Source organism: Dermacentor andersoni, chromosome 6, assembly GCF_023375885.2.
Source record: "Dermacentor andersoni chromosome 6, qqDerAnde1_hic_scaffold, whole genome shotgun sequence".
NCBI lineage: Eukaryota > Metazoa > Arthropoda > Arachnida > Ixodida > Ixodidae > Dermacentor > Dermacentor andersoni.
Genome location: NC_092819.1, coordinates 103395478 through 103423045, shown reverse-complemented (window position 1 = coordinate 103423045; position 27568 = coordinate 103395478). Strand labels below are relative to the sequence as shown.

Below are 27568 nucleotides of genomic sequence, written 5' to 3'. Positions count from 1 at the left end.
CTACAAGACCCCGGAAAGAAAAAACAAGAATATTATGGTAATTTTATGTAACCTAATAGAGATATACATTATTCATTTTTCTTTTTCGAGAACTATGCAACTTTGCTTCTTAGGTAAGTTGTAACGCCATCGACATCGCAAAGCGAAAGCATGGCTGCCCGCACAGCGCTTACATGCCGCGAGTATGCCAACACCAAGAAACTGCTGTATGTTGCACGGTAAGGGCACATTTAACCGATCACTACCCAGGTGGACTATCGAATTCTTCCTACACTCACTGTTTCGCATTGTCTTTCAGTAACTTGCCCAAAAGATTCGCATCTACGCAAACGGCACCCAGTACATCGTCTGCAGGTGAGTAATAATAAAGAACGCCTAAATTAATATTTGGTAAATACTGTTCGCCTGCTTTCTTGCAGAGACACTCGTAAGCGGTTATGTGTCAACAGATGGTTCGGAAAAGCAGACAATCGTAATTCCAAAGAGGATTCACAGGTATCTATAGAAACGATGTTCGTGTATTGAGTAACGCACGTTTGATCGGCAGAGTTGTAAGGGGGCTCATGTTACCTCACAGGGGTCCGACAGATATACTGAAGGCACTTGCGTCTACAGTACAGCGGGTAAGATAACCGTCTCTTTCGTTTGTCACGGCGGAAAGTAGACTTTTGATAAACCTATTTCAGGATTTCACGGCACCTCATTACAAGTATCACGACGACCCGTTCTTCATCCCAGCAAGCAATGTGGCCAAGGTTCGAGCGCAACGCATATTTGCGTTCGCTTTTGTGCTTGATGTCCGTACTAAACACCTCTTCTTTTCAGAGGACGTACGCACTTGCGAAAGAATCGGGTCGGAAAGCGGCAAAGTATTTTCTAGACAAGTATCCAGACAGCTTCATCCACAATCCCGCTCAACCTAATGTCGAGGTACGGGTTCAGCTTACTTCCTTAAGGATACGCATAGCATATGACGTGAGCGAAACTTGATCGTGTCGTGTGTCTCGATGCAGGCATTTAACCCAAAAAAGAAGTACACTGCTGAGACCGAGGTTGAAGAGAGCGACCTCGCAGCCTGTATTGAAAATGTCGATCTCGACAGCGCTGTCATTGTGTACCAAAACCTCAAAACAAAAGGTACCTCCAGAATTATACATCCTCATTAAAAACCAAATTGTACGAAGCAGCAATGTTGATCCCTGCAGGCGCAGCGCTCTCCCAAGATGTCCTGCAGTCGTTTCTGGAGTTGCTGTGCTTCTACAACTGTAAGCAACCACTTGACGAAGACTTGACGGAGGTGAGCAAAAGAATTCGCATAGTTCAGGCGGACTTTGTTCAGCTTGAACAGCTTGTGAATTGTTACATACTGCGCTTAAAGTGCATGTAATGGAAAAATGTTATGGCAGAACCCTCAGATGGCGAAAATTAATTATCATCCCCCCCCCCCCCCCCCCCCGCTACAACGCCTCTCTTAGTTCCCATATTGGTTTGGAACATCAAACCCCATCAGCCAGTTGCAGGACATGCACATTTCTTTCACAGGCATCACAGTGCCAATATTTTCTGACTGCATCACTGCTGTGCTTATTTACAAGGCAACCTTACATTCAGTCGGCTTCAGTTTTGATGTGGAAGATCCTGGGATGACTACCAGTGCTGTCATGATCACGAATCTGGTTCTTGAATACTAGTGGTGCAACGCTGCAGTGCAGTTATTAAAACTTTGTGTTACAGATCACAACTCATTTGTCCCCGTCATGTAGAAACAGTGGCGACTCATTACAAAGGTTGGGGCCACCATTACATGGACACTCTCGACAAAAAGTAGGAAGTAGCAAAATGGACCAAAAGACATCCTTAACAATGGTGGCTTGAGCAAATAACCAGAACCTGACAGGACAGCGTAGGCATTGCAAAAGCGTCATATCAAGATCTGCTTGTTTATGCTGTTTCTTGCTATCCTCTTTCCCGTTGTGTAAAAAAAAAAAAAAAGAACATTTTGGCCAGCCAACACAGTGAGCACTGACGGTAATCTGTCCATTATCGTCAATAGCCAACTGTGTTCAGGGCTTCACTAATAGTTCTTATTGGTATTCTCTGTGCACTTCCAATTAATTGCTTTTGAGAGCTTGATTCTTGTCATTATATATGAATGTGCAAAAGGAAGGATGACCAAAACAGAACTGGTGAATGGTCACACGACAGGCTATGCACCGAATGTTGTGAATTTACTCTTTCCACCAAAAATTGCATCAACTGGCAACTACTAGCCGCGATGGCTATGCTAATGTGCTGCACAAGCACAAGGTCACGGCTTCGATTCCTGGCCGTGGCAGCAGCATTTTGATGAACGCAAATGCAAACACGCTTGTGTGCCAAAATTTATGTGCACGTCAAAGAACCGCAGGTGCTCAAAATTAATTTGAAGTCTGTGGCATCTCTGATAGCCTATGTGTCACTTTGCGAGGTTAAACACCACAATTTCATTCGATTTTCGAGCTGATAGCCTTCATGGTTTTGGGTGTGTGGCAAAACTTGTGCTGAAAGTGGTTCACAGAACTGATATGTGGCAGAAAAAATTATCGCTTCATGTTTTACAGATGTATCGGGAACTTAGAACTATAAAAACCTGGCTTTCAGGGCCTTGAACTTACAACAGTTGTAGCAGTCGAATAAAACTTACGTAACTATTTTCAATGCCATGGCAGTGCACTAAGTATAGCTGATAGTCTTTTATGAGAACCGCCCTCTCCTGAACGCAGAGAAAATAAGCAAGCACATTTCCACCTTAAGTTCGTTAGAATGAAAATAGGTTTCATTAAAATGCACTAAGCAGCATGGAAACAGGGGCTGTTTTCTCGGTTCATTACATCCTGGTGCATAATTTACGTATTTGTACTTTCATTGTGTCCTCAGAGAGCATCCCACATCACTGCTATGTTTGTCTTACAGGAAAGATGGCAACGTCAGATGGCCCCCAGGGAGACAAGGAAGTCATGGAAGTAAGTCTTAAGTCCACATTAGCTACGAAAAACACAGATTTTGTTTGCAATGGGAAGTTACACCACATGAAATTGAGAGGTGCCCTGAAGTATTCATGCAGAGCCCTGCACATTCCCCTCCAGTCTTTCTAGCAGTACTTAAGGTTTTTCATATCTGCGGTGGTCTGTTAAGTTTGGTTCCCCTTCTTCGACATACAAGTGACTTTTGTTTACACAAGTCTGCATTGGATGCCTGCTAAAACACTGGGTGATGCCCGATCTACAAGCTAGTGTCGCCAAGGGTAAGAAACTATTTGTTGATTCCAATGAGAGCAGGCTACGAGATATGTTGCATGGAGAAAGGCAGAGCAGAGAGATTTCTGGCTTGAAGCATGTGCAAGCTCACTTGTAATGGCTTTTAGGGACAGACAACAACTGGAAAACAATTGGTCTGCAGGCCTCTGAGACACTGGATGCAAATTGTATGTGCGTGCATATTGCCACAGATCATTGTTTTACCTTTTGCCAGTGTTTGTTTTCACTGGATTATCACTGTTATCAAGTTGTCACTCAGAGCGAGACATGCTTACTGTATCCGAAATTCCTTCAACATTGTCGCCAGTTATATAGCTCACACATCTTAAATAATTTTCATTCTCAAATGTAAGAAAGCACCAGCAGTGACACTGGAATGTAAGGCTAGACACGCATATATAGCGAACGAACTGCACCCATGAGATTAGAGTCAATGACCAACCGTTGTGCTTGCTGCCGTTTTGTGATTTGAATGTTGCTTTGCTTCCTGGACACAAGTTTGCCCAATAAAGAGTCATATTCTTAACTGATGCATTCGGCAACATTTTGTTCACTATCACTCCAACATGACAATGTGTGACGGTGGCTGTGCAGGTGAGGCGAGTTTTGCTTTCCACATATCATTCTGATTCTGTGAAACAAGTGACGAGAATTGTTCAAGGAACATGCATGTAGGAGGCACACAAACTCAACTTGTTTTGCCTTCTCTCTCTTCAGAGATGGTGGCCTAGCTGAACAAGTTTTTGACAGCATTGAGAACAAAGATGGGAGAGCCTATGCTGCTTTGATCCAAGGAATGGCAAAGGTGGGTTGTATGATAAACTTGAAAGAGGGTAACTGGCTTCGAATATGTGATGGCCACTCAGATAAGGAAAATCGTTTCTTTATCCCTGGACCTGTATGACACATAGGCCAGACCTGTAATACATGTGATAGTTATTCCATTGCACAGCACTGTAGGCTTATGGCATTATTTACAACACAGTTCATGTCCTACTTCAGTGTAGTCTTGTCAGGTAGCATGCTTTGATATGAAACTGCAGGTTAATTTTGAAAGCTTGCTTCATCTTTTGCGTTCACAGCACTACCATGTCGACAAGGCCTACGAGTTGTTTCAGGAAATGGTCTCCAAAGGAATGACACGTGAGCACCTTTGCTTTCATCAGTGAAAATATTGCTAAGAGGTCAAGACACTTGCCTAGGATGTGCGGGGCATGTGCTCCAGACTGCACTGGTGACTGCACGGATGTGCTCTGGACTGCACTGGTGTGCTTCAGACTGCAGTCAGCAACTGGCTGAATGTGACCATGCATGGCTACATTTACAGGATGCCTCATCTTCTGTTGCCCTGCTGGCCGCCTAATGCTTTGACAGCTGCTTTGACCATCAGGAGCACATTCTAGAAAAGTGTCTTGGCCTCTGCACTTGCAAGACTAAATGCCGAACAACTACATGTTTTGCAGGAGTTACTGTCATCACAAGTCAAGCTTTGCTTGATGTTGGTATGGTTAAAGGGTGCACAACAGATAAATTTTGGTCCTGAGAGCTGGACATAGAGTTCCTAAAGCATTCCTGATATTGACATTCTGCGAACTCGTGGCTTTTATAAGTACCTATAAGACTGATGTCACTGCCACTAAATGTGTGCTGTGCATAAACATACTGGAGTAGTAAATGTGATGTTGCCAGCAATCATTTCTATTTCGGTTGTCAAGGAACAAACGTTGGTGTGATGTCATGAGGGAATTCAGCAGGACACGGCCCCAAAAGATTTTGTGTGTGCCATCTCGTTTGCAGCCCGTATGCATGAAAGTTTTCATCAAGGCATGTCTAACCTAGCGTGATTTCACTGGCCTTTACGAGTTTAACTGCTGGCACACAACTTCGTAAAGCTGACTGGTTGTGCAAGCCTTAAAAACTAAACAGGTCTCAAGTGGTAACAGGTGAAGGGAAGCGGGAACGCAGATACGTAAAAATTTAATCATGAGCATTACTTAACTTTTCCTAATGTGTTTCCCGTCACATTGCAGCTCCACTTGATGTGTACAACAGTCTCCTAAGTGTGGTTCCATTCCTCAGAGAAAGCTATGACAGCCGGTGGGAGCTGGCAAGGGTGAGAACTGTTTTCTAGCACTTTGGGATTTCTGAGGTTGCATCTTTCAGGTATTTCGCTTTAAATGGGCAATTAATTGGCCATGCCAGTGGAAGTGCACTTGAAAAAACTACATTGTCTTACCTCCCATCTGTACTTTTTGTGACATCGCATAGCTCTTGAATGCATTGACAGGATACCCCTGGCTGAGACGAGACACAGCGCTAGGCATTAGTTATTGCATAGTAATGAAAATAACCTGAAGGTGATCATTCCAGAATACTACCCCTGGTTTATTTGTAATTACGTAAAGATAGGCCATATTTTCACTTATATAACCCACATCAAAAGTTTGGGAAATTGAAGTACAAAGCAGGACTGTGGATTATGTGCAAAGTTAACTCGTTGAGTGGGGCTTTACGACAGTGCACAGCATATTGCCAGCACTAATTAATTTTTAGAGCGCAGCTCTTAGGTGCCTGTTCCTGCGACGAGCATTGGCGTCGTACCTCGTAACCGAGCGAACGAGCACAGCGAGCGATGAAAAACAGTGAGAGTGAATATAGTGTGAGGAGGAAATCGGAGGAGGAGGGCGCTCGGAACCATGATATGGAAAATGGAGGAGGAGGGTATGGCAAAAGGCATGAGAAGAAAAGCGTAGTGCCGCACAAGACGTGCTATAGCTACAATGGCTACGAGATGGTGCCGGAGTAGCGGGTGTCATTAGGGTGCCTCGTTGTGCTCACTCGCCTGTTCACGGGGGGGGGGGCACACGCATCGAGGCACTCTACGCATCGTCTGTTCACCAAAGCGCTACATGCGTGAATGTCTGTCTGCAGCGGCTGCTGTGAATCACGCCCACGCATCAGCTACGCGCTGCCCCTCATGATCTCCCGATTAGCGAGGCAGTCACGCCACACTTCGCTCCATTTGTAACATGCCGCAGGATGCAGATTGTTCTCGCGAGCTACTATTCACGAAATGAAAACACGTATAGAGCTGCACTCAAATTTTTGAATAGGGAGTATCGTAGTCGTCAGTGTATTTCTTTGCACCGAAATTGCACACCACTTATTTTCGTTCTTCCATCAACATAAAGCCCCAGAGACAAAAATGAGACCTGTGACTTTGTACTCAGCAGAATACAGTATCTGAGTATACCGAGTATACTGATAATATTGAGCAATCATGGCAGGTGTCACATAAATTTCAAGGAAGAAGTTCCTATAGGCAGTGTGCCCTGATATTTGCGTGCTGAGTCCTTGACAATTCCTTGCTATGTATGTGCTTGCCCACAGTGTTTACGTCATAATTCTTTAAGGCCAAACTATACTTGCCTAGATTACCAGTGAAACATAGATTATGAATGGGAAATTAGCTTTGAAACACTGCCGTACTGTTAAAATCATTAAGGAGCCAAGACCTCGGAAGCTTCAGGCGCAAACATGACAAAGAATAGCTGCTCTGTGGAATGTTTGTTGTTACGCACTTCCATTGCTCTGTGCCTTAAAAACTGTAAAACGGCATTGACACATTCTGCTTGGACAAAAACAAAAGAATAGAATAGCACATGCAAAAGTGAATAATCTACAGGTCTTGTATAGGAACTTTGTGAAAGTGTAATGCAACAGCCAGAAACTAGAAAAAAATTGCAAGAACTGAAAATATACTGACAAGGTTATATTGTAATTGCACAAATATCTAAACAATGGCAGAAAAGATGCAGTATAGAAGGTGAAAAAAAAAGGCCCCTGTGGCAAAAGATTGGCTCCTGATATACTGCGATGTAGAAGTAGAAAAACCCAGTTGCTCTTGGTCTGGTCATGAGCTCAATTTTCACTTACGGTAAATACAATGGCAGAAACATGGGCTTTTTCGCATGACTCAAGTTCTCTAATTGTACAAAGAAATACCTTTAGTCAGCATGTTTGTGTGTGTATCTTTGTCTTCATCCTGTGTACTCGTTTGTCCAACGTCGTATGCAGGAGATCATGCAAGGTATCGAGAGGAATCGTCTCAAGCCTAACATCACCACCATGAACACCGTCCTTGAAATCGTGTCGCGGTTTGGGGCCTCCCCGTCTGCGAGAAAATACGCCCTGCAGGTCTTCTCCGAAATGAAGCACCTTGGCATTGGTGCGTAGCATTCCATAAGTGTCCCGTAAAGAAGACCCGTTGCTGGATGAATAATGCATACCTGTCAACTCCTGAATTTTCTATAAAGTTTACCGCTGAATTTTCCTAATTATTGGGCAATCGAAAAGAGCAAATGTGAATGAGAAAACAATTCATTTTGATTAATTTCGGAGTCGGTGATGACTGATACGGTTTCATGCCACATCGGCGGTACGAATTAAGCGAGGCCAGCCCGGTTCTGCGTGCACTCTGCCTCCACAGCTGATAGCGTCGCCCACACTGGAACTACGCTGTCATGAAAAGCGCCGGCAGTGGGTAGCGAAAGCTCCAACGGGTCACTGAAACTCGAGATTACACAACCTCCAATACTAAACGCGCGGAAGACAGCTTACACGATGCCACGCTGTCTTGGCAAGCGAACTCTGCACACGCTGCAGATTACCTCTAAAGCAGGGTCCACGGCTGCGTTTGCGCTCAGCCGTGCTTACAACCATGCGCAGCCACGGCCGAGACACGCGGCAACTTAACCCCCCCACCCACTGTCCGCACTTCGCACGCGCTTAAACGCGTCACCGCGAGCAAGCTCCCCTCCCCTCTTTCCCTTTGCTCGTGCATGACGGTGGAACTCTTGAAGGCACCAACCTCGCACACTTTCACTCTTACCTAAAGCATAAAGTGCGCACAGCGCGGTAGGATCTTATCGCACTTCGCACGGAACATGATGCAGCTCTGGTCGCTCTTGTCACGCCGCGCATGATTTGAGAAGTGCACCTGCAAGCAGCCCCTTGTATTTCAATAATTTTGACAATCTGCGTCCACGGAAGTTCCCATTTAATGTTTTGGCATTCCCTCGCGGTGGAAGCGAAATTTTAATATATTGAACTCGCATAGAAACACATTTTGTTATATTTAGGTTCTAAATACATGGTGTTCTATGGACAATATGTTATGAAAAGTTAAATACTTCGTTATATAGAGAATTTTGTTATATTGAAGTTTGTTATATCAAGGTTTAATTGTATTACCATCAGGGCCTGTAATGCTACCATCCTCTAGCTTTATACTTCAGTGCATCCTATTACTGATAATTTTCATTCGTCAAACTGCAAAACTGTCTTGCAGACATATTCGCATGTCACACAAGTGCACGAAGCAAACATCACGATCCACAACATTGAGAAAAAGTCCACATTACATCTCAAGACTGTAGCAGCCGTAGAGCGAAACAGAAATTATCTATTGCACGAAGTCGTCTTCTATGTCAGCCCTTATTATTGGCCCACGCAAGTGTCATTACAGTGAAACACATAGTGAAAGCTCGCACGGTACACAGAATGCTAACTGTAGTGTTGTTAAATTTCTTTCAGAACCAAGCCTTGCCAGCTACTACTACCTGCTCGTCATTTTCTGCAAAACTCGTGAGTCGTCGTTCTGCTTGTCCAGCCACTTTTCCGCAAGAAATTAGCTCCATCTGTGTTTGTTTTATTTCAGGAGGTGCGCCGAGCACTATCCTACACAGCATCATGAAGGAGATTGAGAACAAGTCCTTTGAGATGAGAGATCCCAAAGATGGTTCGTAAAGCACTCAGTCATATAACTGCATATATATGTGTGTCACTTTTTGTCTCAGTCAACAACGCTGTCTTCAGCCACAAAAAACATGCTTGAGCAAAATCACTCACTGTCAATTTCACGTTGTAACACACACTCGTCTTTCACAAACAAAATGGCCATGTCCACTCATGCCAAAGTACAGTAACACAGCAAGGCGATTGTCTAAAGCGTAAAGTAGATGACATTATAAAGTATAATTCAAATGATGTGTTTATCATCACTCGTACATTTTTCTGCTTATGATGTCGCTAAAGCTCAGTCACTGTGGTGCTAATAATAGTAGCATGTTCAGCATGTTTGATTAAGCTTTGATGATGGTGTTTGAGGTTTAATGGCGCAAGGGCCAGGTATGGCCAAAGAGCGCCATGCTAGTGGTAATGAATATGTAGTGGTCTGATGGGTTCTGTGAATTCAATGTGACGTGGCTGTAAAGAGGCCTAAAAGAGTTGGTGTAAATTGCATAAAATGTACGAGTAATAAAATTATAGGAATGATTTTGACGTGTACTATGAACATTAGAAGGCATTGAGAAAGAATGATGCAATATATAAAATACGCGAGATGCTAAAATGTCTGGAGCGCTTCTGCCTCACCAGAGCCCTTGAACGCCAAGGACCTAGAGGTATGTGCTATACAAAGAACACTATCATAGATGTATTCTTTGGAAAGAGGATGCACTACGGAATAATTGGGCTTGTCATGTGTAGCACAACATCTTTCAAGTAAGCGAGGACTGCTTTGGTCTTAAAAATCGGTTCTACACCAAGAAACATGGCCGGATGCAGAGGGATGTGATGGCTGTACGCAAAAGGAAAGCTTTGATTAGGCTTTCTGGCTACTGTGTTCTGTTCCTGTGATGTTGTGAAAAATGTACCTCTATTAGCAGTTGCACAAGGTTGTCTAGAACAGCAGCAGAAACAAGCGTCAACATCTGTATGCATTTCATGAGTTGTTGAAGCATGTCCTAATTGAGCCGCCATGTGCTAAGAAACAGTGGACACAAGAATGCAAAACATAGTATGTAGCGAGCACTGTGACACCTGTTTTATATTTTGATATTAATTGTTTCTTAGCATGCGGCTCAAGTATGCCAAACTAACCAGCCTTTCTAGTCTTGCTGAGCAGATCCCAGAGTTGACTTCGTGAAACACAGCATGGAAGAAGATGAGGAAGACAAAGAAAGAACAGACAGGATAAACCACTGACGTCACCATATTTTTCTGCATGTAACTTGCACACCAATTACAACGCCTCAGAAAGAAAAAGCCACGCATATAACCCACAAATGCATAACTGCATACAAAGATGTTGGTCTTTGTGAAAACAGTTTGGCACTTTATCAACACATAGAGATGCTTTCAATGTTTAGTCGTCACAGCTCACACTCGTCACGACTTTTCCACGTCCTTTCTTCGGCCTGCGGCTCTGTTCTACACCACTTTGGTGGCGCTGATGCCATTCAGCTTCTTTTGTGCTGTTAAGCACCACCATCAAGTGCAGCTAATTGTAATCTGAGATTTGGTCCACCAGCGCTATTTACTAACTACTAACACAACTAAAATGAAAAATGGCAACTCGAAAAGAGTAGAAGGGACGACCGTGAAAGAGAGGAAGAGGGAGCTTCAGCACGTGGGTGTGGGGAGAAAGTGGTGCTCTGGACGATAACAAAACTCTGAATAGCGAAAGCACAACAGCATGGCACATGCTGCCACGAAGCGACACCTCAATGCAAAATTTACTATAACCTGCACACTGACTACACTCTTAAATTTCTGAAATTTCAGGTTAGGGTTATAGGCACAAAAATATAAGTATGTATCACACAGATAAGAGTCTGCTTGCTAGAAATATAGTTCAGTAAAAATCACGAAGGTAGGTATACTTGGGCTTGTTGGTATGGCATAATTCGCTGAGCAGTGCATAAAACACAAGACAAACAAGAGGTACTGTGTGTTGTCACCTCTGTCTGCTTCTCTTGCGTTTTCTGTGCTGCACAGTGAATTCAGTATAAAACTGAAAGCTGGGCAAGTCGGATGATTACCTTGTGGTGATGGACAAGCAACAGGACATTGTCCTTGTCTCCGTTCGTGCTGTTTCATTTGATTAATTTATGATGAGTCACCTGGCAGTCTGGTTTTCTGATTCAGTGTTGTGTAGTACCAGCACCTGCCTCACTAAATGATTCAGCAGAGGATGACTTTTCCATTTTCCCATCTGTGATAATTGTACGTGAAATAGGATATTGTCATATCGTTTGTCTCATTAAAATATTTCATTCAGCTAGTTAATTGATGTCCTATATCCAATTACAGAGCAAACACTGAGAAACAATGCTACTTATGGCAGCAGGTACGCGTGTTGCACAAGCAACTCGTGACATGTCAAGCAGCAGCCATGGCCTCTACTGCTAATGAAATGCCGTAATTAACTTTTTTGTGGAGAGAAAAAAATATCCTACAAGACTTTCTTTTTGCCTTATTTATGGCTCAGGCAGTCTGTTGTATGCAGGGCTTTCTTGTGTATGTTTGTGTGTTGCTTGTTTGTGATTTGTGACTTTATTCTCTCTTGATGCTCTTTCGTCATGCAGCTTAAAACAGTGAAAATAGATTTCACATGCATGTAGGTACAGTTCAAACTCTTTATAATGAACTATCATCCAACACGAAAATAGGTACCTTTATTAGATTCAGTATTTATAATAAGCATACGTCTGTTGCACACCGATGTTGGTGAGAAAAATTTTATGTTTACTACTTTGCTATATCCAATAGATCATCAACCCCTGTTCATTATGTTGATGTTTGTCTGAGAATATATATGCACTTTAATATGATATCTACAGGGGGATTAAAAAAGAAATGCAAACACCCAAGCGTGTAGTCTGAGTGCATTACCGCACTCTCTACCTGCAAGTTTCAAAAGTTGCACACATGAGAAGCATATAGCCGAAGGGCCTTGCCACACTAGCGCGTAACTTTTTGGTACCCTCGGTTCGAGAGCGCGGCAATATTTTCACACCGCATGCTCCAGCATTTGCATTTCATTTTAATCCCCCTGTACAGCATGCCGAGCTCACATCTCTTCATGCACACATAATATAAGTAGGCGATTATGCGATAGCTTGAGACGGCAAGCAAAATGAGAACAAGGTGAAAGCGGGAGCCAACATTTCGACAAGTGGACTTGTCTTTTTCAAGGCCTTGAAGAAGACAAGTCCACTTGTCGAAATGTGCCTCCCGCTTTCACCTTGTTCTCGTTTTGCTCATTGTCTTAAATTTCCATCTCCTGCCTTCCCCCTGTTTTCCCCAGCTTGAAACGGTGTTAGCTTGAGCCCTGCAATGGCCTCACTCCTTTTCCTTTTACATTTGCAATTTCAGTTTTCTTCTTTGTGAGTGCAATGGATGTGGTGAGTACTAATGTCAATCCTCAAACACATACTAATTTCCTGCAGTTCAATGCTGCTTGTTTTACAAGCAACCACTTATCTTTCAGTGTCACAACCATCTGCTTGACAAAGACCTGGCTTACAAGGTTCACGAGCTGCTGAACTATGGCACTAACTACAATATGATTGGAGATTCTTTCAAGGAGTCAATATACTAGTAAGCAAGCATTAAAGAAAATCAATTTTTTAGACATTGCAGACAGGCTAAAAAGCATGATGTTGCAAAAGTGCATCAGCACTACCATATATATATATATATATATATATATATATATATATATATATATATATATGTATGGACAAAAGAAGTAATACACATGTTCGGACTTGCGGGAGTGGTTACCACAATTGCAAGCTCTACTGGCTTGAATTCTCTTGATATATACGACTTCAGTACCCAAGTGCGAAGTTTTCAGACATTCTCTGTTGTAAATTAGGATATTGCTCAAAGCAGTAGGTAAGAAAATTAACCAGAGTCTAAGAGCATTTATGTGTATTTTTCTCTCTTTTTTTTCTTTTCTTTTTTTCATAAACCGTCACGGTTGCTTAGTAGCTATGGTGTTGGGCTGCTAAGCGCGAGGTCGCGGGATTGGATCCCGGCCATGGCAGCCGCATTTCAGTGGGGGCCAAATGCGGAAACACCCATGTGCTTAGATTTAGGTGCACATTAAAGAAGCTCAGGTGGTCCAAATAATTTTGAGTCCCCCACTACGGCTTGCTTCATAATCAGATCATGGTTTTGGCACGTAAAACCTGTTATCTTCTTTTTTTTAATATAGCATTTCTGCAAACTCAAGCTTGCCTCTCTTTTACATTATGCATTACAATACTACAAACACATAACCTGTCTATATAGCAAGTTGATAATTTGCACAGTACCTATGTCTGACCAGCATTTGTCTAATTGTATTACAGCCAGAACTTCTTCAAGCTGCTTTGCTCCACGGAGAACATTGACGTCTTTTTTGACATGTACAACAAGTACGTCCCCAATGTAAGTAGGAGTCTGTTGTAATTTGGCTTTTGAGGGATAAGCAAGACTCCTAAAAGTAATCACTTGCAGATCTACACGCCCGAGCCGAGCGTTGTGTGCGAGATTATAGAAGCTGTCGACCTGAACGACACAATCCATTATGTGCCGCAGTTGTGGACAGGTAAGGGCTCAATGTGGAATTTCCACCTGTTTGGACTGAAGTCAGTGCTGGCGCCATTTCTCTGTACTAAAACATGCCATGCCCACAAATCTCAGTTTCACCTTTGCAAACCAAATGCCAGCAGTGACACGTGACTCTGGGTTATATATTGTCACACCTACAGCATCCACGCAAAACTTTACACTGCACTAAAGTAGCTTGACCTACCCTTGTGGCATGTCTAGCGCAAAAATTTCATTTGTAGCACTTTCTAGCTGAGTCAGCAGCAGTCACACTCCATATCAAAATTCATTGGGTGCCAAATCAACCATGCCATTATGTGCACCCAGGAGTGTAGTGCACCTTTCTGAACCTGTGCTTGAAATGCCTTTACTTTTCTAGTACTGCTAGAAAACGGGAAGAATTTGCAATAAATATCTTTAACATTCTCTTATCATAAAGCTTTCTATGAAAAAATTAGCAGGCTTGACTCATTGTCTATACATCACAGCAAGAAAGAAATGACAAGCTGGACTCTTCATCCATAAAAAAGGGTTGACGAACATTTCAATTAAGGTTTTGGTAGTGCTTTTTTTTCCATAATAAATCTACAGTTTTGTTTGCTGAACATGAGTTACAACAATGAATTCCCCAATTTTCTACATTAACTCAATGGAGTTATGGTTTCCGGAGCTGTTGAAAACAGCAAAGTCTATAGTAACAGCATTATGCTGCAGTTATCGTGTGCACTGTAGGTATTTTTGACATGTTTAGCTGGCTAAAAAACTTGCATAGGCCGGCTCACAGAGGTATAGACATTGCTCCTGATGATATCACCGTTTGTTGAGACCAAACAGCTAATATGATTAGTCTGCCTTAACCTCTGCAGTTATGTTAGCCTCTACAGCATTGCATAGAGTGCCTCGTTTTAGAAACTAATTGTTTAAGAGAAAAACACTGTATCATAGAAACACTGATTTGCGTTCTGGAATTCTATAATGTGTGCAGTTATACTAGCAACAGCATTCTTGTTATGCTAAGCACTCAGCAAGTACAAATTTTGTGTTGATGCTTCTCTAAGATACAGAGATAGAATAATGTGCAAAGGGGTCCCATTCCATGTAATGATCTTAGCACAAAATGTCAGTGCCTTTGGCGCTTTAAGCCTACTGCTTACCTGCTTGATAAATAACATTGATTGGCATTGCCAAACTAACAAGCATGTGACGTGCTTCTCTTTCTAATCCAGATATCGTCCTCTTCAACCACCACGAGAGAACAAATGTTGTCAAAGCTATGCTTTCTGTAATGGCCAAGGCAAAGCGACCAGAAGATGTAAGCTTTTGTAAACATATTTTGTTTCCTTATCCTTTCCCATTAAAAAAATCATTTAAGCATATGAACAACAACCATCTTTTCTGTGCCAGATCCAGAAACAGTTGGCCATGATTGCTGTTGACATCAATGAAAGGTGTGACATACCACAACCAAGGCGGCGGCTCCAGTCCATTGAGTAAGTGACATAGTAGGGGGCACATTGACTTAAATTTACGTTTTTGGGGGGCAGCACATTTGAGGCTATGCCTGCTCCACAGAATAGAAATTCTAGAGGCAAATAGAATAGAAATTCTAGAGGTACAAAGAGGGGGTACATGTTTCATGAAACTTTTGCTGCTCGAGCAGAGGACAGTGTTGAGAGTGGTGAAGAAGGAATGTAACAAAATGGTTTCTGAATTTTTGCTAATTTTCGGTACTGATAAATGTGCAGGGCTTTCTTGTGATGTAAAAATTTAAAGCACAGCTCAATGTGGTCATTTGCATTGGTTACGTGCTTGGATATTTTTTCCTTTCATTTCTACAGGAATTTCTTATTGCCGGCTTATATTTGTGCAAAAATGTGGTAACTCAACACCATTGCTGCCAATTTTTTGCAGTCTTCCTGCTCTCTACATTACCCAAATGTGCTGAACTGATATGGAAAGCGTCTTGTGCAGCATGTATGCCTTGTTATACAGTAGACTTGAAATAATTTAATGTTGGGCCACCGAAGGCTCAAGTTCAAACAGATCCTAATGCTCAGATAGGCTATATTATGTTTCAAAAGCATTGCGAGGCCACTTCATTTAAACAAGTCAAAGAGGGATTTCTAGGTGATTCAAACTTCAAGGTTTTTCACGATAGGTGAATTCAGCAAATACCTGTTGACATGACATTCATATTGGTTAAGATAGTCATGATGCACCAATGTTTGGTATTCAGGCTGCTGTGTATGTTGATGGGTACCACTGACCTTGTAACCATCAATGCAAACTGGGCAAGCTGTCAAAGCAAACAGATTGTGCAAAAAAGCTTATTGACTGTTGGTGCTGCCTGCGTCTCTTGTTTTCCCAACATGATGGACGAGTGCAAAAGGGCCACACATTTTTTTGATGCAATAATTGAAGAACTTCTTACAAACTCTGGTGCAGAGGACTTCAATGATGATTACTAGGTGGCTTCAAGTGACAGTAAATGCAGTGAAAAGGTCATGTTGCGTTATTATTCTAACTAAAATAATTAATATGATAATTTTTGTTTCAATATTCAGATTTAGAAAAGTGTAATATGTTCAGCAATATATTGGTAATAAATAGCCCTTGAATTTAAAGCCCACTAATATGTTACTTTGACAGAAATTGAATTTTTGAAGTTCAGGAAAGCACTTGACACCATAATGGTTGATTATTCCACCCATGTTCATCAACATCCTTTTCCTTAACGCGTTTCCTCAACTTTCAGCATTAAGCAACAGCTTATTGTAACGACTGAGTTTCAATGCCACAACATTTTTTTTATACCCCAGTTGCCCGGCACACTTTCGATCGTGATGGACCTTGATAAGCATCGAATTTCATGACTGAGATTAGCTTGCTTTAGTCACTTATGCAAAATAATCAATTGTGATCACATAATTCACAATCAAAAGTGCATAGTGGGATACCCATATTGGATGGGTTGCCTGGGAAATGCCCCTCCCTTATATCACTTGCAAGTAAATGACAAATGTGACTGGCAGCAAAACCGCAGCTGTGTAAACGCTGCAGCTGTGTAAACGCCAAGGAACATCACTGAGGGGCGACATCTATGTACTGACAAGGGTGGTTATGCCACCTGGAACTAGTCCCCTCGTTAAAAACCTCTGTAATCTGTGGAGAAATGCAAATCTTTAATAGTTTTTTCTGCCATGCAGATGGACAGGACAAATGTTTGGTGACATGATGACAGTGTTCTTGAACACGAGGGACAGGCTGCCCGACGCTTGGTGAGTATCTTGTACACATGGATTTGCGTAAACGTCATCTTGTACTGAGAAAATAGCTGTGCAAACATCGGCAAGGCAAGGGAGGTTTTACACAAAGAAAATTTTGCTGTCCACCGATCGCAGAAGACTACAAAAGGAGCCATTTACGTCTCCTCTTAAATTCTGGTCAAGGGAATGGACGTTAGATGGCCACCTCTTCAGTGCATTCATTCTGCCGTACAGACAAACCAGGTGGATGGCAGTACAAGGCCAAATTATTTGAAGGCCCAAAGCATGGAAAGCATGAAATGATTAGTTAAACCATAGTACTTTCCAGAACAAAGGTGAGTCAAATGACTAGACTAGACAGAACAACATAAACTAATGTTTATCATGCAATGGCATAATCATGGAGGCAGAGTTTTGCAGAATCAAACAATAAACAGAACTCAAGCTTTTCCAGCCTGGCCAATTGTCCCACCTTTGTGCTTAAAAGCAGTGTCCATTGAACACTGTACTCGAGTTAAACCAATTGGTTTCTTTGGATCCCTGTGAGATGTAGAATGTCGCACACTGGGAAAAATTTCCATACAGCTGACTGTAGCAAAGGAGAAAGCGCTCTACTACATACCTACATAAGTGGTTGACAATCTTTTTTTGCATCAGTTATTAGCTGGCTTTAATATTTCAACTTCTACAGCCTTGAGCTACTGCCACCTTGAGCTGGTCATTTAAAAGCAGAACAGTCATACGGGCACACACTTGGCATTCTGCAAAAGCATGAAAGAGACACTGAAGAGAAAAATAATTGCAGCTGCATTAGTAAATTACCCCTCTAAAAATACTACTCTTACTATGAGAAGAAGCTCGATAAGCTAGAAAAGACATGGATATGAATGGTGGGTGGCAAATTATTATTATTGTTGTTATTGGTGGTGGTAGTAGTAGTAGTACTAGTAGTAGTAGTAGTAGTAGTAGTAGTAGTAGTAGTAGTAGTAGTAGTAGTAGTAGTAGTTTTGATAACATATATACACTTGACAGGAAAGGGAACATGAGGAGGAGGCTGACAAATGCCACCGGAAGGGGCACTACGCCTGCCTACTCTTCAGAAAGGAGCACACAGGAACATAGAAATGGAAGATAGGAAGAAGGGGAGGAAAGAGGAAAGAAAGAGCAAGATGACAAATTTCAAAGAATAAAGCAGAACACACACAGTATAGGTCACGCACAGTATGGCACGCTACTACAGAATGTTAATATGTATACCAAAAATAGTGTCTCAGCTCTCGTCGTTTGAAAAACAGAAATAAGCTACAAACATGAACCAAAGTTTGTTACTTCTAGAAGATTAAGGAGAATGCGATGAGCCCGATCGTGTTGAGACGTACATCCACTGGGGTACAAACATTCGTCAAGTGTCATACACCGCAGTCTCTCACTAGCGACGTGCGCTGCACAATGAAAATGGGGCACTCCAATATCAGGTGCTCAAGTGTCTCGCAGCAACCACAAGACGTACACAATGGACTTGCCACATGTCCTTGTCAATATACACAGTCGCATACGTTCACACAGCCAACTCTTCGCTCGAATAGTTGTGCTCTAGCATGACGAGGGAAGCCTCAACTGCGAGAACGGGGCAGGAACATTCCATTTGCGATGTGCTCGTCTGGATGCTGCTTGAGTAGGTGGCAACGAATCAGCAGACGAGTGTCATCAAGATGGTACAAAATTTCTGGGCCGACACACTTATGAGCGCAAGTTGAAGCTAGCGGATCAGCCTCTTCGTTTCGAGCAATCCCTATGTGTGAAGGAATCCATTGGGCAACGAGAGATACCCCATGTGATGCAATTTATGTCGGCAGAGTCAGTAATACTGCACCCAACTGGACAATCAATCTGACTGTTTTGTAATCTGCTAAGGGCAGCATGGGAGTCCGTAAAGATGGCACTCTTCAATGCAGTTAACTCCTCTTACATGCATTTCAGTGCCACATTAATCACTTCTAGCTCAGCATTTGTTGACAAGGCTCGATAGGGTGCATACTATATATGAAATACTATACATTGTACTTGAGTCGAAGGGCAGAAAAACTGCAGAGGCGCCTTGACCATCGTTGTGTACTTGATTCACCTGTGACACACCGTGCATCAAATGTATATATAGCGTATCAGTGTACATTCTTGCTGCGTTGAGTAAATGATAATTACATGTTACCGTTCTGCAAACGGCTAAAGTCACAAATGTTCAACCAATTCTTTTTGTGTAACCGTTTCATGTATTCTTATCACAAGCCTGTATGTGTGCGGGCTGCCGTGGGAAGGAGGCCATGGGTCTTGTCTCGGGTATGTGCTGCCTCACTGGTAGTGTGGGGCTCCTGTCTTGGGTGACAGCAGTTTGGACAGAAACTAAGCCTTTTCGCTTCTGGGTGCCGATGGCTGTGTCCTCGGCATGCAGGGAATGGCGTGCACCCTTGCCGGTGGGGGCCGTGGCTTTTTTCCCTCCTGCGGTGGTCTGCACCTTAGTTTATTGGTTTTTGTTTGGTTGCATTTCCTTCTTTCTCTTTCTTTATTTTCTGTTTTTGTTTTGTTTGTTTGATCCAAAACAAATGATTGTGCTCGTCTCTGAATCGTTTACTTTTCTTTGTATAACTGCATGGATCCATGACTAGCCTATGGCTAAGGATCCAGACATTGTCGCATACCAGTTTTGATTATTTGAATAAAATTAATGTTGAATTGAATTGAACATAATCTGGAAATCTTTCGCACATGTGACTGAGCCAGATAGAATATTGCCAGAATAAGCGTATATATTTTGGAATAAATGGGGAATACATATTTGTTGATATTGTCCGGAGGCATAACTGAAGTAGCATGTTCAGAACTGCCAGCAATGTTCATAAATAATGCCTCCTTTAAGTTCCCGCACCAGCTCATCGTGACGACTTAAGACTGCGAAAGCATCTGCTTAAGCGTAGCTAATTTATCAGTCAGATGGACTCCACTGAAGACTGAACTCTGCAAGTTTACTGAGCCACCATGGCTCAAATAAAAAAACTTAGAAACTTGTGATTTCACATTAGTGTTGGGGGTATCAGCAAGAAATTAAAAATTTAGAACTCAGACTTTCATTTTCTCTTCCAATGACCAACTAGTAATCAACCTGCTAGCAGAAAATAGAGTTTTGAGAGAATAGTATTTTATCACTCTAAGCTAATTTAGCATTTCTCTTTAGCGTCCCTTAATGTTCGTGCCACTGGCCACAGTGCCAGAAATTTGGGAGTGGCAGCAGCGCCTGTTAGTCGTAACCAAAGCAGTCTGCATGTACATCTGCATTTATTTTTTTGCCTGACTGATGCAGGGCTGTTATGCAAAAGTTAGACCGTGAACAACACAGGATACTGGGCTACCCAAGGTGAGCTGGCAAGCACTTAGTGGTCAATATGTAGTCTCACAATTTGCCTCTTTTTTTCTTTCTTTCATGTCATCTAGTCAAGAGTGCTTGAAGAATTTCTCCCAAGCAGCTCTCAACAACAAAGATGAGGAAAAAGCATTTGTAAGTTAGCTTTTCTTGTAAATGCCATCTCATGTATTAACCTTTTGCAGTAAGTATTGTACAATAACTCATCTTGCTCTGTTAAGGAGGCAGAAATGTGCCTACAAAAGGTGTTGTTTTCAAGCAATTGACACCTCATTCCGAGCTCTTGCATTGCATACCCTTTTTTTGCATGTGTGTTTGTGAAAGTTTGTTTTTATTTAAGTCTGTAATGCCCAATGCATCATATATGCTATGCTGAGTTTGATACCTTGAAATGCTAATTTAAACCTGCGAAACTTCATGTAAAGCCCATATTTGAGTTTTTGATATGCTGCAGTTGAGTTTAAGTTGTAAATAGTTCAATAAACAAATTACTAATCAATTACTACACTAATTATGTTTAACTCAAATAACATTGCATTTTTCTTTTTGTACAAGTGTAGTCTGCATGTCCAGAAATAAATCTGAACAATTTGTTCCAATTTTCCATGACGCGGAACTGTATTTGGAATGCCCTGTACTGCAATGGAACTGGCATTACAGGGTTAAAAGTACCCATGTATCATAAATATTTTAAACACATTTAAATAAATTGCACACTATTAAAAGCTCATACAGTATGCAAAACTTCATTACAATGCGACATGGTTAAGTAAACAAAAGGCTATGTGCACAATGCAGAAACCACCCCCTATGTAACAAAGCAATGGGGATCAAGCTGTGTTTCAGTATAGAGATAAGTGAATAACCACAAATGGGCAATACTCTGCAAATTATATCTGGAAGCTTAAGATCCTCTACGTTTTCTCATGTTTTGTTTCATTAGCAAAGACTTTCAGCAGTTGTTACGTCTGTGGAACTATCTGCACAGTAAAATGCAATTGAGGCAATACAAATGGCGTAACAGAGGCAGTGACATCAGCAATGCCACAGTAGTGTTGCAGTCTTTGTGACTTCTTGATGGAGAGACTGCTATGTCCAAATGAAAGCAGGTGTGTGAGTAAGTTCATGGCATAAGCATCAGATTCAATGCAGCGAAAATTGTTAACTTTATTGAATTATGCACTTTCTGCACTTGGCTACCATGGCGAAACTTGTAACCATTTCTCCCCAACAGTTCTGCGCAAGATATGCTGCTGAGATTGGCTTTACAGATGTTGGAGAGCACCTGCGACAGGGAGAAAACTTCAACAAGCTCTCTGACAAGCTCAAGTAAGCATTTTAACGCGAAAGCGTTAAGGAGCCTGTGTCACAGAAAATCCGGCATCGGCGTCAGCGTCCCACGTTGCCTCGGCAAAAAGAATTTCGAACCAAATTTCGAACCACGCATACCCAACCACTTCTCTACCACCAAAGTTGCTCATACAGTGTCTTTCATTCTTTACAGTTATTCCTCGTAGTTATGAGAACGGCAGCCGACAAACAAATGTTATGGAAAAGACACCAACAGCGCATGTCCTTTATGTTAGCTCTTCTCAGAGTGAAATATCAAAAGTGCAAAACAATAACAGGAGATCGACCCCACACAAGAAGCATGGTTTCTACCAGAAAGCTCGCCTTCGTGCATAGCGTTTGCAGCCAGCGTTTCCTGGTAAACGTTACGGTTACATAAGCTGCAGTTGCCGGGAAGCATGAAAAGCAGTAAGGGGTCTTTGAAAGCTATCGCGTTCCACTATTAAAGGCGAAGCTTAAGCGTCCTCCAAATTTTGTTGAACACTTCACTAGTTGGTTCCCATTAAGTCTACAAAAGTGAATTTTCTGGTTTATTTGTGTTCAGGCATCAATGTTAATGCCTGTACCTTTGTATGCTTAAAAATCTGCGTAAAAATTGGTTGTGCAATGTTCAATGTTGAAGCTCAAGTTACAAGCAGCACTGTGGCCAGGCAGGTTTCCCAGAAACCTATGAAGGAGCGTGCAGCAGCAGTACATGATTTGATCGTATTTCAATTCATTACTTTCTGACAAAAAGTAACAAAGTAGTGATCAATACCAAAAAAAGAAGGATTAAGGTTAATACAGTTCAACTGCCTTGTAGCATTTCCAGCCCCTGAACTATCCTATAGAGAAAGAGGAAGTCAAAATATGAGAAGGATGATATAGGTGCACAAGAGAAAGCTTGACAAAACAAGATAATTCTTCAGTGGCATTCTATGCCATCGCAACAAGTCTGCATTTCCACAAACGGCATGCTTGCTTTTTTCTAACTTGCTCCCATCTCAGCAAACTTTCTATCATGGTGACCTTCTTGTTCTTAGTTGCAAAGAACAGTTAGAGTGCTTAAGAAGACACTTTTAACCTTGCAAGATAATTTTTGTGAATCCCTTGCGCACGTGTACATCACCAAGGCTACTTTAGGGGTGTGTGAATATTCGAAAGTTGAGAATAACAAACCCAAATAGTCACTATTTCCAAATCCAAATACTTTCAAATAGTTTCCGAATACTTCGCATCACCATCTGTGCACATTGACACATGAAACTGAAAAAAAAAAATAGGAAAAAAAACACAGTTGCTTTTATCTTCACCTTAGGGGAAACTATGTAATAAAGCACCGCATCGCTCAGGAAACCTGACTTTTCCAGCTGTCTACGATCATTTGCAATAAAATTTAGTTCAGACAGTATTCAGAAGCAAGCAGTCGAGTTCTAATCAACTTAGATTTGCACTTGAAATATTAGATACAGCAGAAAACTGAGGGAAAATGCAAATGAATGGCCCTGGCTTTTCAAGTATATGTCAAGAAAAAAGGGAGACCCTGTGTTTGAATGTGAATCACATGATTGTGTCCAATGGGCTATGACTAAGCTGTATTAACAAGTTATATATGTAATTGTTATACAATGTGTAACTATCTATGCCATGTAGAGGAAGAGAAAACGTTCAGACTCTGGAAATGTTAAAGCTCTGTTATAATGAAAGCTGCAGTAGGCAGCATTGGGCAACATTCAGGGGAATTTCTTGGTGGTGGTACGTCAGCCATGCATTGTGACACTAGTTTAGTGCGTTAGAGTAAAGGCACGTGAAGTTACGAAAACTGCAGATTCGGAATGCTCCTCGAAAAAAAAAAAATCGTTCACATAGGTGACAAATGTCTTGAGCCGCGTGGCACGAACATGAAACCTTGTAAACTTGATTCTCTGTTAAGCAGAGCATGTGAACAATATCAGTAATGCCTGCTCAGAATACAGCAATGTGTGCGTTCAGTTAAGGACTAAATTTGCCAGTGGCTTGTTAGCACTTAGAGCTTAAAACCTTGTGTAATGCATGTTTATTTACTTGTCCTTCGAGACTTACCAAGATGAAGTCCTAGGTGTTTATACTTCCCTTGCTAATCCAGTATAAATAAATATAGCTGTTATCTACAAAAATGGCACCTATGGAAGCAACTTTAGCAAACTGAGAGGAGCAATGACACACGATCATGAATAAGCCAAAACTGATGAAAGAAGCATCGGCAAAGAAACTTTGTAGGCACATGAGACATCAGACTACTCGGTTTGTAGAAGACTTTTTCAAAGTCTGGGTTCACAAATAACAGCTTCTCGTGCTCCTAGGTCTATGAACAAGTTGCTGAATGCATTACTGCATAGTGCAGATAGCAAAGTGAATTATTGATTGTTAGAAAGGCAGTGATAAGCTCAAAAAAGATTTAGGTCATCAAACCACATACAAGATCCACTATAGTAAAAGTAAGTCGGGTCAGAAAGTATTGATCTAGAAACGTGACTTCAACTATGCTTTTCTTTTCCTTTCTTTCTACAACAGGGAAAAACTGAAAGCTCTACTGGACACAACTGTGCTCGGCTCTTCTGAAGACAATGGCAAAGGAGATTGAGACATTGTTCATTTGATCTGTATTATAGCGCTAGCGAAATTAAAGATGGCTCATTTTCACCCTGCATCACTACAAACGCAAATTCCATTATAAGTTCTTTGTTCTACTGACAGAGACATCCTCTGTCAAGATGAAAGAATAATGTTCTTTAGCAGTTCAGGATTGTGAAGCAGAAGTTCATAGTAACACCTGGACTGAGCCTGAAGAAAAGGGTTGTTGTCTTCACACAGCACATCCAACACTCTGCCCAGCAGGTCTTGGACTTCACACGGCCTTGCAAAGAACAGTCTCAGTGTGGCACTTAATAGATGCTGTTTGACGCTTTCCTCCTCATCTTTTATATCATCAATGCAGTCTTCAAGAATGTACACAGAAGGTTCAAAATGGAGACCATGCGTAGAGACTATATTGATAAGATTACACTTGAATTCAGCACTATCACATGTCCATTTCCTTTTAACAATGCTGTCTAGCACCCTTCTGCTATCTTCGGACTTGTCGAAACTTAATGCGCACAGAGCTCCCAGGACATCCGTCACTAACACTTCATTGGTGACATTCAACAAAGGCAGCATCTTGGATATTAGCAGCTTCCTTGCATCGCTGTGTTTGTTGGCAAGGGAAGCCATGAGCTGCAAGGCGCACCTGTGAACAACGCTATTTCGGTCATTGCAGAAGCCAAGGAGTTCATTGCATATTTCAAGCAGATTACTCTCATGTACCAGGCACTTCAGTATCTTCATCTTCTTCACCTTGAGTGCAGGAGGATCTGAAAACCATGCATAAAATTTCACGAAGTGGGGCCTAAAAATATCTGGATACAGTTGCACAAATTTCTCCACCCACTCAAGGACTGTCCATGTCATTTCATGCTCGCAAAAGCCAAGGCTGGTTGAAAGCTTTGACCACACCTGTGAAACACCCTCCATTTGCAAGTGAGTTAACATACTGTGGGTCGCTTGAACAAATAGTTCAAAGGCACTGAGTTGTACGGCAATGCTGTTCGATGTTAGGTAAGGATCAAGGGCGTTGACAAACATGAGTGCCTCTTCTTCCGTTTTGGGCTCGTATTTTTTAAGGTATCTAAACACTGCAATTGCATCCCAGTTACTGAAGAGTGGAAGTTGCTTCAGAAGGTAAGCCGCTATCTTCTTGTTTACGGCAAGTCCGCCTTCGGCATGCAGGATCTCGTCAAGAGCATGCAGACATTGTACGACGACAATGGGATCCTGATCCCTTATCATGGCGTACAGCTTGTCAGCCAGATCCAGCTCGTCTACGATGTTTGCGTGGCACTGGTACAAACTCAGAGTACACGATACTGCCGCTCGGCGAACGTAAGCGCTCGCGTCTTCAAGTCCAGCTACAAGTCTCGGCACGGCCTGTTCCATTATAGGTGGAACGCTGAAGAGAGTATTCAGTGCGAGGCCGCGGTATATGGGGTTTGGGTCTGTGGTGTCCTTTAGAAGGCAGTTGACGGCAAGTAAGCCAACCTCCTCGCTTTGTTTGCATCTGAAACAGAGACAAAAAAAGAAAAAAGTTCCACCATGTATCTCGGCATAACAGTGTTACATTTCGTGCTACGGATGAACCTCTAAAGAAGCTAGGTTAAAATGGCGATGCTGCAGACGGTGCATGATCACGCACCTAATACCGTAAGCACGCAAATTAAGCTTGGTGCAACGCGCACAACTCACCTTAAAACGTAAAGGCACCCTACTTTCTTTGACAGGATGTCCTGTGCAGACAGAAGTTTCACGAGTCTTCCCGTTAAAGGCGACAGGTCGTGGCCACTTGCAATAAGAGAGTACACCTGCGGAGCGAGCATATTCTCATTGTGCTTCAAGAACGGTGACTTCAAATATTTGTAATGGTGCCCGTACTTGAACTTACAAGCTTACTTACCTTCTTGAGCAAACTTCTCGTGAAGCGGGCATCGTTGACACCGCAGCACTGGTCTAATTGAGAAGCTAAGCGACTGATCTCTGTCTGCATCTTCACTGCTTACACATTAGCGCTGGTATTTCTTGCAATAAAGCTACGCGGGATGAGTCTTGGACGCAGCTCCTTAGAGAACTTTCTCATAACAAAACTCCGCGGTACGCGAAAGCACTGCGAAAGTCAGCAATAACATGGGCGCCGCCATGTTCGGAATGATCTCGCTAGCGATCAGAGCGCGCCCACAAATAGAGCCTTCTCATACCGCGAGGTTTGAACGTTGAAAGAGGGCTCGAATTCATGATTAGGAACGTTCCACAAAACGAGCTTGCCAAACTGTCCCGTTCGATCCGAGTATCACTTTCTCGCCGGCGGCGCTGTCTACAAAAACCTAATTTTTTCTGAACCTTTTTCATTTTAGTCGTGAAGTACGGACACTGAAAGGATCATGAATCGTAGCTTCTGCGTTCGCTTCCTTTGATTTTAAGCTCTCTCCGCGGGGGTGTTCCCATCAATACGAGTTCAACTCTGTAAAGAAATATGTGCACGAACATGTAAACGGGAACAAATAAAATTCAATCTGCGCAAGAACTGGGATTCCGTCTTGTCTTTCATTACACACGCTTACTATACTGCAAAACATGGAGAGATCATGGGTAAGCGCCGTTCAATATGTTTTACGCTTGCTCTCCCAAAACTTTTTTTAGATATCGTCCTGCCGTCTTCACATCAAGAGGAGGCTTCTTTCAACCAGGTTTTTTGACCCGCGCACTACACCAGGCACTTTTCTATACGACATCCGGCGTGTTCCTGTCATTTCTTGTTCCTGTTCATTTCGTTAGGTTGTGAACACCGGTTTGTTGGGGACGAAACATTCCGCAAATTTCACACCTCATGTATTCTGGCCCGTTCGCAGGTATAACCAGCACCACCTAGATAGTACAAGGCCTGTTCACTCCCATTTATGACGTCATGCTACCGGCTCGACTGTCATAGAATATAATGGGTATGCGCTCGAGTAATCCGCGGTGTTTTTGACATCACCGCTTTCGTCACGCCAGCCTTGGCAATGGAAATTTCGGACCAATAGCATGGCGTCATGGATCGGAGTGAACAGGCCTTGGGCTATCTAGGTGGTGTTGGCTTAACGCGCTCGAATGACGTAATGCATACGTCATACCAAATTGACCTCCCACTGCCGACGTTCACACAAGGCTCGGGCTGTTCACGTGGCCCGCCTCAAGCACTGCCGCAATCG

At 42.4% G+C, this 27568-nt stretch overlaps 2 protein-coding genes across 2 annotated transcripts; one reads left to right on the top strand and one right to left on the bottom strand.

Annotated features, from left to right (window-relative positions):
- The first annotated feature begins 117 nt into the window (after window positions 1-117).
- On the top strand, window positions 118-24438 carry LOC126522679 (small ribosomal subunit protein mS39). Its single transcript, XM_050171454.3, has 26 exons — window positions 118-218; window positions 299-354; window positions 420-495; window positions 578-623; window positions 687-755; window positions 826-930; window positions 1014-1137; window positions 1206-1297; window positions 2953-3002; window positions 4014-4101; window positions 4379-4439; window positions 5327-5409; window positions 7374-7524; window positions 8892-8942; window positions 9016-9096; window positions 12516-12544; window positions 12631-12740; window positions 13499-13577; window positions 13647-13737; window positions 14966-15051; window positions 15144-15229; window positions 16946-17017; window positions 20361-20414; window positions 20492-20555; window positions 21655-21749; window positions 24303-24438. Exons 1-26 carry the CDS (start codon window positions 151-153, stop codon window positions 24370-24372), a joined length of 2037 nt encoding a protein of 678 aa, XP_050027411.1. The 5' UTR covers window positions 118-150; the 3' UTR covers window positions 24373-24438.
- LOC126522681 (AP-4 complex subunit beta-1-like) lies at window positions 24375-26651 on the bottom strand. Its single transcript, XM_050171457.3, has 3 exons — window positions 26278-26651; window positions 26070-26185; window positions 24375-25884 (listed from the first exon to the last, which is right to left on the bottom strand). The coding sequence occupies exons 1-3, from the start codon at window positions 26365-26367 to the stop codon at window positions 24498-24500; spliced, it is 1593 nt and encodes a 530-aa protein (XP_050027414.2). The 5' UTR covers window positions 26368-26651; the 3' UTR covers window positions 24375-24497.
- Window positions 26652-27568: the final 917 nt, after the last annotated feature.